The 13395-nt window shown below is 36.9% G+C and overlaps 1 protein-coding gene across 2 annotated transcripts; it reads left to right on the forward strand.

The window, feature by feature from the left end:
• The first annotated feature begins 10966 nt into the window (after positions 1 to 10966).
• LOC124179675 (CDGSH iron-sulfur domain-containing protein 3, mitochondrial) lies at positions 10967 to 13120 on the forward strand. Of its 2 annotated transcripts, none has more exons than XM_046564352.1 (2): positions 10967 to 11276; positions 11581 to 13120. In XM_046564352.1, exons 1-2 carry the CDS (start codon positions 11202 to 11204, stop codon positions 11941 to 11943), a joined length of 438 nt encoding a protein of 145 aa, XP_046420308.1. In that variant the 5' UTR covers positions 10967 to 11201; the 3' UTR covers positions 11944 to 13120. The 2 variants fall into 2 exon arrangements, with proteins under 2 accessions (XP_046420308.1, XP_046420309.1); XM_046564353.1 differs by lacking the exon at positions 10967 to 11276 and adding an exon at positions 11294 to 11460.
• The last annotated feature ends 275 nt before the right edge of the window (positions 13121 to 13395 follow it).

The following is a 13395-nucleotide window of genomic DNA, read 5'->3' on the forward strand; positions in this document are numbered from 1 at the left end:
ACATCACCACCGGAGTGAAGTTTCAGGCACGTTCTTTTTTTTTGACGTGGTATCCCCGTACCATTACCTGTTTGTTTTGTTTTCTGACGTTCTCTTTCTTATAAGATTTTGAAATGGAAATTCCGTTTTTTTCTTGCAAGTGTAAAGGATCGAAGCGATGTAATTGCATTTTTCTTTTATTCTCTTTTTTATAAGGTTTTAAAATTGGGTTCTAGATCTTCCTGCTGGAAGTATCCCGAATAGTTATACAGTTCTATACAGGTTTGAGCGAAAGTTCCGTTGAATTTTCTCCAAGAAAAGCATTCTCGAAAAATGAGATGCCTACTTTGCGTAGCGTCTTACAGCATCTCAACGAAATCCGATCGCCGGACCTGCAAATTAGAGATATCAGAAGAATTCCATGGAATCAAACATGATTTACAAATATGATGAGTTGTTATTAAAAACGAAATTCCAATTATACGAGATGCTAACTTCTCGTGACGTGTCGGAGCATCTAGACTGATTACTACAATTTGACCATCATTCAGGTATATAGTTCTGCAGGTCAAACGGGTGAAAAAACATTACATAAGTTTTCACTCCGCTAACATCGCGCGATTTAATACTAGTTCTCCAACCGTTTCTGACAAGACCAAACTATGATGTCGAGTACCAGTAAATCTCGAAACTTTGATCCGTACGCCGCCAGCTCTTTCCAAGACAGCAACATCTGAAGTCTGCAAACCGAATATTGACGTTGACTGAATCTATTGAACAGCTGAAAGTGTCGCTGATCGGAACTATGATCGACTCGATAATATGATTGGGAATATGAAGATTGAGGTCGGAACAACTCAATACTTACTCCAAAAAGTTAGTAACTCAGGTCCTACAGCCAAACGTTCGAAGTCGGTGTGCGAAATAAATGTCTAAATATATTTCTGTCCAGGACTATGTTCGACTAGACTGCAACGATCAAGAAAGAGTTCGACGCAACTCGAAAATCTCCGTAAAACACCCGCACCTCGCGTCATAATGCGGACAATTCGAGATAGCTGTTGAAAAAAATCATTTGCGTTCGTTTTTGAGCGAAACTGTGTATGATCGAACCGGGAGTATCGGGAGACTGGTCGGAGCGACTGGGAACTCGCTCCAAAAAACCACCATTTTACATCCAGACGACAACATGTTATGTGGTCAAGACGAAAGTTACGGGTTAGTGTTTGATATAATCATAGAAATATATATGTTTGATCAAAACATTATTCTATCAGACCAGAGCTGTCAAGCAAAACAAAATGAAAATACTCGAACTCATTGCGAAACACCAGCATTTATCTCTGATACGACAGCATGTAACGTTGAAAAAAAATATTTCCGATCAAAACATTGTTAAATCAGACCAGAGCTGTCGAAAAAAACGAAAAGACTCGAAACCCACTTTAAAACACCAGTATTTCACCCTGAGACGACAGCATGTAACGTTAAAAAAAATATATATTTTTGATCAAAACATTGTTCGATCAGACCATAGCTGTCGAGAGAAAAAAAGACTCGAAACTTACTCCCACTCGCCAGCATCTCACTCCGACACGATAGCACTCAACGTCTTGGCGCCGGAAATTGGGGTAAGTGTTTGATATCTTTATGAAAATATATATTTCTGATCGGAAAATCATTTGATCAGACCAGAGCTTTCCAGGAATATGACAAAGAGACTCGAAAATCATTGTCAAACACCACCCTCTAATCGAACCCTTTGTCTATTTCAGCTAATAAAACTTTTTGCCCGTTTCAGCTAATCAAACCTTTTGTCTGTTACAGCCAATAAAACCTTTTAGCTGTTACAGCCAATCAAACCTTTTGTCTGTTTCAACTAATTAATTTGTTTCTTTTTTCGTTAATTACATTTTTTACTCATCCAAGCTAAGTATATTCTTGTCTGTATCACCATATGTCACTCATTATATTCTCATCTGTTCCAGATAACTGAGTTTTATTGGCTCTACCGAAAAATTAACGTTTCATTATTTAGGCTTAGGTCTTCCTTAGGTCTCGTTCAGGGTCAGTCATCTTGTTTTCACCGATACATAGATTGAGCGATGTAGGTCAGAATCATCATGATCACAAAATGTAGTATAATTTATTCAGCTGTAGTTTATTTTTCAATCGTTTCACACTCTTTTATTGCAATCGTTTTAGTGTCAGAGTTTTTTTTTCTCGAGTCACTGAGTGGTCATGTTCGGTTTGTATTTCACTGTAGAATTATATAGCTCTATCGTATTTTGATGATTGTGCTCATTATACTTCGATTTGTTTCCATTTCTTCAAAGATTTCTGCATCGTCTTCCGATAGGTAAATGATAGCGTCTTACAGAGATTCGTGTTTTCGGTCTTTGTCCATGGCAGTTGTTGATTGTTTTGCGTATTCGCCAGGTTCTCTATTTTAGTGATTATCTCATACCTTATAAGAAGAAAGACCCATGCGCAAACATCCAAAGTCAAACGCCGTTCGCGTATAAGATGAAAACAATCATCCTTCATCCAAAATTAGAACTACCATCTTTCAGCCATAATCAAAACAGTCATCTTTCATTGATGACAAATAGTCAGCGGGTTATATAAACTGAAAAATTACGAAGAAACCGCGAATATACGCGAGTACAAATTGATTGGGAAAAACAATTCACCATAATTCATATGTGATTAACAGCAATTTTTCGAAGAACATAAAATCGATCTTGTAAGTATTCTCCGTAGAGTAGGCCTACTGGGGTTACCACGTAAAAAACGCGTCGGATGGTCTACCGCTTGCGGTGATGTGGAAATGAGCATAAGTTAACTTTATTTTCACTGGTCAAATACTAAGATATTACAGTTTTTCAAACGACAACTTTATTCTTGCGTAAATTTAACTCATTGTCAATAAAACTCATACTTCGATAATGCGTAACCCATGTGGAATCGTAATACCTTCGGATTTCTCTATTTTAGTCTGGGTGAATTCCACGTAAATACATTTTTCTTTTTGATGAATTTCGTTTCTTAATTAAAGTCAACAAGGTGCACATACCTTTGGTAATTTAGAGTTTGGCAATTCCAAGATTTTTTTTCCCCGTTTGACCTTTCGAATCTATATTGTAGAAAATTATTTCAAAACTTTTAAGACAAATTTGTATACCCGCTCGATTAATAGATTACTTAACCGAATCCAGTGTTGAATACTTTTTTCAAAAAATCATTACATTCGCATACACTCCCGTTCATAAGTATGGAAACAGTCGCCCCAGATCCGAGCCACACAAGAAGTTGTATCGCTCTTTGAAGAATGAAGATATCTCAATTTCCCAAGCGGCGTTCTGAAAAGGACATATTCAACTTCATTTACCTTTTTTGGTAAAATTTGTTTTTTTAATTCTGAAAAAAATGTGATACATCCAAAATGATTGTATGCAACTTTTTACCCTCCTAGTAATTTTACGAAAACCCAGTAGTTTCAGAGTGAGACTACCCCTTATAAATATGGTCGTCTTTTGCAAAAAGTTGAATATCTTTGCGAAAAAAAATCGTAAAAAATTTTCCAAAAAATGAGATTGAAGTTTGTACTCCCCGCTTCAAGTTTTTCACAGAAAAAAGTTGAAAAATTTTTTCTTACACGATATGCGGGAAAATTTCCACCCTCCAAAAAAAGCCAAAAAATGTATCTTTCAAAGTGCGTACCGGGCTCAAAAAAAATCGCAAAAATTTTTCCAACAAAGGTAAATGAAGCTGAATGGTAAATGAACCTTTTTAGAACGCCGCTTGGGAAATTGAGATATCTTCATTTTTCAAAGAGCGATACAACTTCTTGTGTGGCTCGGATCTGGGGCGAGTGTTTCCATACTTATAAATGGGAGTGTACATAAAAAGAAAGGCAACCAATATGATAACTTGCATTTCATAATATTGTTACAAACGGTGAAATCACCCGTCTTACCCCCTTTTAATGATCTAGTAGTCATCATAGATAAAAGAAGCTCATAAACCTCTTATATCTTTAAAAAGAATAAGGTTGCTGCGTCAACCAACATTATTGTAAAAAACAGTCTTGTTTCAGACTTTAAACTAGAAACACGTTCTCTGCTATTAAAGCTTTTCCATAACATTTTATTTGCGCCTTTAATTGACTCACTAAATAAGCTCGCGAATCCATATTTATTTTGCAACGTCTTAAAACGTTACAATATGATTATTTGATTTTAGAGTCAATTAAAAATCGCATAAGAAATGTTTCGTCACATTAAACACATAAAATTATATCACTGTAGACAGAAAGGAAGGCCGGACTTTCAGAGGATAAATTCGTGAACCATGAAACAAATGATGCATCAATAACTGAACGTTCTACGCATAAGTTGGCTGCCGCGCCATCAATTCCAAAGACCAGTACAGGCATTGTTGGATGGTGGATGTTCACAGGATTAGTATCGCTTCGAATTTAACGGACCTACATATATTTCTTCAAAACGGACAATCAGGCCACCACCGGAAGCCGATACCGTTCCAATAACTCATCAACGATGCATATTTCTTGGATGATTACTAAGCAATTACATAAATTTCTAACAAGTTTCTTGTAATTTTAACATATATAATGTAACTCAATAACGTTCTACCAATGTCTCCTCTTCACTTCGTGAAATTCTTCTTCTACCTAAGCTGCAAAACCTTTCATCTGTGTTTTTTTGACCGAGATATCGTAGATAATTGATGAGAAATTAATTATTAAAGATCCGAAAAATCCATTCTTAGGTGATATCAGTCGTTAGTTTCTGATATCCTATATATTGTATTATTATACAATCGGATCCTCTGGGTAATATCGTTATTAGGGGTTACCGGAAAAGTGCTGAAATTCCGGATAAAATAGTATCGATTTGGTCGGTAATACATATTTTGAAACTCAAAATTCCTAGCAATAAACTGACATATATCACAACCATAAACGTATAACCAAGTGTACAGATATATGTAATTATAATCTGGGCCTCTTGATAATAAAGTTCTGAACAATCTTGTGTTAGGGGGTTAGCGAACAGAGTCGCAATCTAACCAGGTAATATGAGTAGAAGTTGAAAAAAAGAACCTTGATCATCTTTATATTTTTTTAAAACTACTTTTGTGATAATGATTGCCTGAGGTTCATCGGTGTTTCTTACAGCATGGACTCAAACGTTAGTAACAATCGAGTCTTAACTAATTTCCAAAAAATATTTACGAGTAGCATTTTTGCGTAGAAAGATCTGGGTTTTCCGCTGCAATTAACTGTATTTGTAAAAAACCACGGAAATTTAACGTCAGCTTAGAAATTATTTATACACGTCAGCTGCATGTTCTTTCGGAATGAAGATATGGGTGTTGACTGAAGATACGTATTATTATTTTCGGTTCACGGTACGAGTTGAGTATTAAACATATGTACAGAAATCACATAAGGTACATACATATAGGAACAATTATATATCCCTACCATTTGATTTACTTCTTCGACTACATAATCCCATAAGGAAGGACGCAGAGGGTGCCGCTTGACGTTGAATTTATCTCGTCCATTTTCAATTACGAAAAGTCCCATAAGGCTATCAGTATTTATACATATAACTTGAGTCATGTATACACGAAGCACATTATAGTTCGTGCACTCGTGACAGTTACAAGGAAAACTGTGCTGCAGTAGCATGCAATAATCATACCCAATCCTGCCATAAATTCGACCCACGCTACGGTAGCATCCGACCTACCCACCACAATTTTTTCCTTTCTATTTCATAGTCCCAACCAGTCTCCTGACACACGGTGCTAAAAGTGGTTCGCAAAATGTCCCTCGATTCTGCCGCCAATTTCCACCACTAGTGGCGCTAGTAGTTACCTGACGAGCTTGCGCGCGGTCAGCGATGGCAGCGAGCGTGTCAGACGCAGCTCCCTGCAACTCTGTATTTCAGAAAACGAGTCTATGTTGTCACACTCGGTAGAGAGCGTTAGTAGTACAGTTGCACGGTTTGCGCGATTACCTTTACGGCCTTTACAGAGTGCAACCCGTGCAACTGCACTACTAGCGCCTTCAATAAGAACTAAAATTATGTGACATACTCACTGGACATACTAGGTTACTCTTTTTACTTTTTCGCTCGATCTAGTTGCAGGGGGCTGGTCAGACGTCTACTACTAGCGCCAAGTAGAGGAACTAAAAAACGGGAACAAGACGCGTACAATTTTTTAGTATACGAGCAGTGGTGAGTGTCAGGGGGCTGGTCCCAACCACGGTCTTACATACAGGTCTTGCGACTCTGAGTTTCGACGTGGGCCTCTTAACGTGTCAAGCCGCTAGCGTCACTGCGATCGAGGGATGCCCGGTGCGACAAGGATGACGATAGTCGCGCTCGCGCGTCACATGGGCGTGGAATCCTAAGACCGTGGCTTATTCAAACATTGTAGGTTATGTTGATGCATCCCTCGATCGCAGCTCCATTTGGATTTTTCTTCAACAGAGGAGCCACTCTCTACCATTGGAATTCTATTGAGTCGCAAGACCTGTATGTAAGACCGTGGTCCCAACTAACCAGGCCTGCAGTCCATGACTGACCTCAGTATGAGAATATGATGAGAATCTTGCGATAAACTTAGAGTTACCAAATAACGCTTAGTTGGTACTCCAACAGAAGTTGTGTATCAAGTGCAAGTCCAGACTTTCCGGACTTTTAACAAACTTACCTGAAAGTTGCAAGATTCTCATGCACAATCTTGGTATTGCCACGATTATAATTTAACCTATTCAAAAGTATCATTAGCATGAATATTAGCCAACAGAAAACCTCGAAAGGAGGTTTTCTGAGAGACTATGACTGCGCCGCATTACAGGCAACCCCTCCCACGTGGTGTAGTTCTGTCGGTAAGGACACCATAAATATAATCAACTCTTGTAACCGAAAATATTGTACTTACATTCCAATACCTATATACATGTATATAACCGTGGATATAGTTTCTTTATATTATAATACCTAAATACTAATAACCAAATATTATTTATCTAAGAATAGAACGTTTTCGTCTCTTGAGCACCCGATGTAAGAATGTATGTAGCTGAATGTTTACATATTGGAATCTTACGCTTCCGCTGGGAAGCCACGCAAGATGGCCAAAGCCGTCTAATAAATGATATGCGGATGTGAATATCATTAATTACGAGAAGTTCGTTGTTGGGAAGTATAATTTCGAAAAACTGGTGATTTAGAAAAATTAACGACGGAGCCAGGAATCGAACCTGGCGTCTAGAGATGCTTGACCGGAGCCTTACTCCACTAGACCAGCTTAATTTTTCGAAATCACCTGTTTTTCGACATTTATTAGACGACTTTAGCCGTCTTGCATGGCTTCCCATCGGAAGCGTAAGATTCCAACATGTGAACATTCAGCTACATACATTCCTACATCGGGTGCTGAAGAGACGAAAACGCTCTATTCACACATATCAAGCACAAGAAGACAAATTTGAACTCACTGGTGAAGAGAGAAATTAACGACAACAGAATCAGGGCGGCTAGTGGTCTAGTGGAGTAAGGCTCCGGTCAAGCATCTCTAGACACCAGGTTCGATTCCTTGCTCCGTCGTTAATTTTTAGAAATCACCAGTTTTTATTATTTATCTATACAATATTAATACTTTAAAACGCCTGTAATAAGAAATATTGTTTCTCTGTACTCACGTAGTATTCACTCGCATTTTAAATCAGAATATTCTTATCCAAATAATAATATTCAAATATCTAATATTATATATATTAATAATATTAAACATTGTCCATTTGCATTATTATTCTCATCATACTACCCAAGTATCTGAAGGATATCGTCAGATCTATTTCAATATGACATAGATAACCTAAATAGTATTAAACCGAGTAAAATGTATTCATTTTAATATATTTGTAATCTCTTTCAAGCCATGCTGTACCACGGTCAGTACAACCGTTGACTGAAGGTACAACGTTCTGTCGCGAAGGCTGCATTCTCAGGAATGGTGGACAGCAACAGTCAACGTTTCGAAGCCTCAATGGATATATTTGATCGTATATGAAAATTCTTATAAGTCGATGTTATTTTATTATCAAATATTAAAATATTTAGAATTAATGTCTAGGGTGCAGCAAACCCATTAAGACATTACATGTAGAATAATTGTACTCAACACGCCCTTGCACAGCTGTGCAGCCTTTCCTACAATTATCCAAATGATCTAAGTACCATATTATACACTTACATATATATCAAATAATTTGATTATAAGAATATTTCATATATCGGAATAATTCTGAAATATATGTCGAGTCACAAGCGAATATCAAATATTATAAAACCTAGCAAGGCAGCACTATAAGCAAGCTAGAAGCTAAGCTAGGTATGCGAAGCAGACCTTATTAGGTCACGACGGAGGCACGAAATTAGGTCAACCTGGTGTGAACCAATCATAATTAATCTACCTCCAAAAGATTGCTGGTGACTCGATGTAATAAATCTATCAACCGAAATTGTACAGCTGTCAGGAGCATAGGATGAGCTTAAACTCGAAGCGCCAGTTCAATATTAAAATCCGATTAGTAAGGGATCACTAAGGACAAACGTAGGGCCAGTGTAATACTTAGTGTAATACTTATTACTAAATTCAGTAATAAGAGGTTGCTCTGTCCAAAAGTAGATGCGTTTATATTCCATCCTAGGCACACTCCTCAAAGTACAATTTTATTGTTTGACTTTGAATACTATTATATTTCAACTTGTAATATTACTTACATTAATATTATTTTAATCATGGATAAACTACGAGCAGCGAAGTTGAAGTTCAATCATTAAAAAACAACCTCTTATAATTTCAAAACCTTATACCCGTATTCATAGTCCTTCCTTGAGGGACATTCCTTGTTCCTCATTTCACGTTTCATAGACCTTCCTCGACAGAATAAGGAGCCTTATTGGCCTCCTTCTTTCAAGGCAAGTCTCGAGCTTCCTTGAGGAAACCTTCAGCACTGCGATTGGCTGTTTCGTTTCATGTAGTCAACGCTTGCGCTTGCGCTTGGCGTCTATGCACTTATGACCCGTATGACGCGTCACAGCCAGTCTACAGGTTAATTTTTTTGAGGTTATACACTCTCATCAACCGACGCAACTTGACAATGAGAGCCAAGCACTGATATATATACACTGGATTGGATATTACCGTATACTCTACGTGTAAGCTCGCGTGTCCAATTGAACACTTGAATTTCCGCCATCTTGTACAGAAAGTTGTCACAGAATGCGCGCTAGATTTGAACTGCGTAAAATATGCTATTTGAATCTAACGATATATTCGTCACACAAAAAAGTTTTTGACGAGTAAAATAATGTTTGATACATTAAATGGAGAACAAATCATTTTTTCGAAAGTATATTATTATTTACAATTATATGATGTAAAAGATCATTAAATAATATGACGAAAAACTTGTATTTAAGCGTGATTTTTCTTTATGTTCAAAAGAAGTCCTCAATTCTAAAAAGTTTCCGTCCATTATCCTTTATCCGATGGTGGGCTGAATTTCAAACGGATTATTCAAAAATTTGTATAACACTAATTCAACCGTTAGGGAATCCATTTACCATCCATTGGCATCAAAGTGGAGCTTAAGACATGTAAAAAAAAGTTTTGAATTAAATTATATCGAATTGGGTGAGTAAAAACTTTATTCAAAAATATGGAGAATAAAACATTCCTTGCAAACGTTAAGGGATTTTTATAGAGTAGCGTGCGATAAACCACAACCGTAATATAATTAGTAGTATCAATCCACAATCCATTCACACGAAGAAAAAGTTACAAGCACAATCAAAAGAAAATAAAAAAGATATACATATCTGAGCATGCAAATCAGGTACAAATGTGTAGGTGACATATTGGATCTCGTCAGGGGATATAAATGGTTACTGATTGGCCCATACGAGTTGCCGATTTGTGTAATGCCGTATATTCAATCCTGTTTGTCGCAAAGTAGCAATCTTGGTTAAAGCAAACATTCGTAATTCGATATACTCTTTGATGACAGATTTTGTGAGTTGATATACGTGATTAGAAAGCTCATCTGGCGCATCGTCGAAAATGTGAGCATCTAGCTCACTGAATATTAAATTTTCCAACGGATTCTGTAAAAGACTTTTTAAAATCTGCAAACACAAAATACCTGGAAACTGAGGCTCTACTGGAGGGAGACCTTGATTGCAATTTACAGCATGCCTGAACACTTTTTCAGCAACAGAAGCAATGTTGATCACTGATTCGCTCGGTACGGCAAGGCGGAACACATCTTTCACGGGAAATCTACACATCGAATTATAATTTAATCCCTGAGTCAATAATACCCGAGTTTTCAATTTCAATTATAATAAGATCGGTTCATAATTCAAATATTGTGAATTTTTACTGACACGATTCGTACGTTATAATACTCGTTAAATATAATTAGTAAATACTTCGTATGCTGACATAACCTCTGCAAGTTATCATTTGCAGAACGCTTCAGCGTTGTATACTCACTTGTGAAATGATCGCCCACAATATTTTGATTGCTTTGTTTTGCAAAAAACGCAGGTACTCATTGTTACCTCAATAATTGTTACTGTAATTTTCCAACACAATCGATTATATACACATGCATATATCACGTATATATTTATATATATCTGAAGTGACAAGAATCTGTACAAAATGGCTACCGTTCAATTGGCGTGACGGCACCACGCTTAAATCCAATCCAGTGTATATATATATCAGTGTAAATTACCGATCGGATATCTGCGTGAACAGTTGTTCAAATCGCGTCTCTTCACTACCCATTAGTTTAATTCTGTGAGATATGTGGTAAAGTAATGAATTTTCAATTTCTTAAATTGGCATGACCCATCGGAGCCTTCAGTAATCTCTCCGGCCTCACGCAACTTACTGTTATGTTTGTTCACGTTCGTTTACGCAATACTGCGAGCAGAGTATCCATAGCAGGGACCCCCGAGGTAGCTGCGTGAATAGGGTACATCCTTGCTTAAACGAACGGCCGATTGCGCTGCTATCGCTTTCACACGCGGAGTGAACGAATAACATCTGCCGCAGTCACTCAGTAAACGAATGCACCCTACTTTGCACGATTCGTCGTTATGAATTCCATAGTTCGCGTTGGCGGAGCTTTAAAGCAAAGTTTTCGATGTAATCAATATCTACAAATGCAACGCGTAAGTCATTGAAAATTACGGGCCAGAGACGTACACACGTATAGTTTGAGAAACCGTAAGATACCGAAAACCCTAATATAACCTTCAAGTAAAGCCTGTCGTCTGCTAAAGATATTTTGCGAATATGCGACGCGAACGTGAAATCGTTTATCAAATGGCATTGCGAATGGGGAAATACTCACATGTATTTAAGGATTGAACGCTCAAATACTTTATCTGCCTCTTCTTACTAATTCTCATCCACTTATCTTTTGTATCGTTTTATTATGTGTACAAACAAGCGCTGACGATACTCTGTTTCTAGGTCACCTTCTCGTCCTCTATAAAAGAAAAGGAACAGCCTAAAATACCAAAGAATGCGTTGCAAAGTTTATTCTCTGCCAACGAGCAGGCAGAAAATGGTAAAATATATGATAAAAAGCCTTTCAAAATGCGAATTGAAGCTGGAAAACATTATCACTGGTGCTTATGCGGCAGGAGTAAATCGCAACCATTGTGTGACGGCACACACAGAGATGTTTTTATAAAAGTTAAGCAGAGACCAATTAGGTTCATGGTTGACGAAACAAAAGATTATTGGTTATGCAATTGCAAACAAACATCGAATAGACCTTTTTGCGATGGATCGCACAAGAGACAAGAAATTCAAGATGCAGTTAGGTCTTAGTAGATACCTGCAAACTGTTTCTTGCTTACTTTATCGGTCGTACATGAATTACAAATAATCGTTACACTGTAGTTGAATATCTTGCAGTTAAGGGTAAATGCGAATGAGTAATATGCCTTACTATGAAATACATTCTGATCCTGTATCCAGGGTAGCAATAAACCATCCTATAAGTATTCAAAATGGTATTTGATTTTCTATTCACTATTTTTAATTTATTGCTACAGTTTCCTGCTATTCACATTAATAAAGATGATTGATTCAAAAATTAAGATTTTGCAACAAATTAATAATTCTATTATTTTTTTGGTTATCATTTATTTTATTTATGAACTTAGATTTTTAATATAATTAATTTGCAATTCTGAATATGGTGCGAATTAAAAATGCTGAATATTATATTTGTTTATACTAGTTGCATGTAAGATTAATATATGCAGCCATGTGCAAATCAAAGTCTCCTGATGTTTCATGCTTATCAGAAATAATCATCAAGATATATCACATATTCAGGGCATGTATAATTATAGGCTCACTCGATTGAGAAGTTGAGGATCAACAACAACTAGGTACAATCAGTGAATGAGCATTATAATCAATCTTGAATCTTAACAAAGTATTTTTTGCAAAGTTACATAGTTTCACATTTTTACACAGCTTCAATGGCGAAATATTCACATAGCAAGTACCAGTAAATTGTAAAAAGTAATTAGTAGTCAGGCTGATATTGATTATGAAATAAATCACAATTTAGTTCCAACATTTTCTCTTGTTTCTCGCGCAAGTGATTCGGCTGCAATTTTTTAAACAGAGACACTAATTGAAATCAAGTTATGTCGGAATTAATGAAGTGTGTCAGAATACCGTATTATTTACGCACGCGGCAAATAGGTATTTTCGTACCTAGGGCACAAAGTTCTACACCCTAGTGCGATCTGTCACACGTCGGTGTAAAGTATTACGCCCGTGGTGCAAACAATATTTTTTGTCCTACGTAGGCGTAAACCGAATTTATCGGGCGTAAAATCTCACTTTACGCCAACTAGGACGAAAAGTGTTTTCCAACTCATGGTTAATTGTACAAGCAATTGAACTGAGGCTAGATGTATGTTAGTTATAAAATAATGGGTCATGATATAATGCTACCTTGTAACAAATTGCAAGACTACATATTCATGACGCATTGGAAAAATGTTTATCTATGAAAGGAGTATCTGGGTAATGGAATTCATTCACAGGTAATCATGTCTCCTGCAATTGCATCTTTAGATGGTTTTGAATTATTGCATTACGATACTTATTACACATACATGCCAAGTAATTTATGACTTTTACATAGCGTTTCTGGAAAGCGATAAACTATGACGCACTCCCTCTGTCCCTCACTCCATCTCCCTCTCTCCCTTTCTCTCTCTCTCTCTCTCTCTCTCTCTCTCTCTCTCTCTCTCTCTC

This window comes from Neodiprion fabricii, chromosome 4 (genome assembly GCF_021155785.1).
Source record: "Neodiprion fabricii isolate iyNeoFabr1 chromosome 4, iyNeoFabr1.1, whole genome shotgun sequence".
NCBI lineage: Eukaryota > Metazoa > Arthropoda > Insecta > Hymenoptera > Diprionidae > Neodiprion > Neodiprion fabricii.

Bases quoted from the DNA above. Each gene is read 5' to 3' on its own strand.
- LOC124179675 (XM_046564352.1), top strand. From the start codon at position 11,202: ATGAATTCCATAGTTCGCGTTGGCGGAGCTTTAAAGCAAAGTTTTCGA. The intron at 11,277-11,580 runs GTAAGTCATTGA...CTCTGTTTCTAG, and splicing joins AATATCTACAAATGCAACGC to GTCACCTTCTCGTCCTCTAT.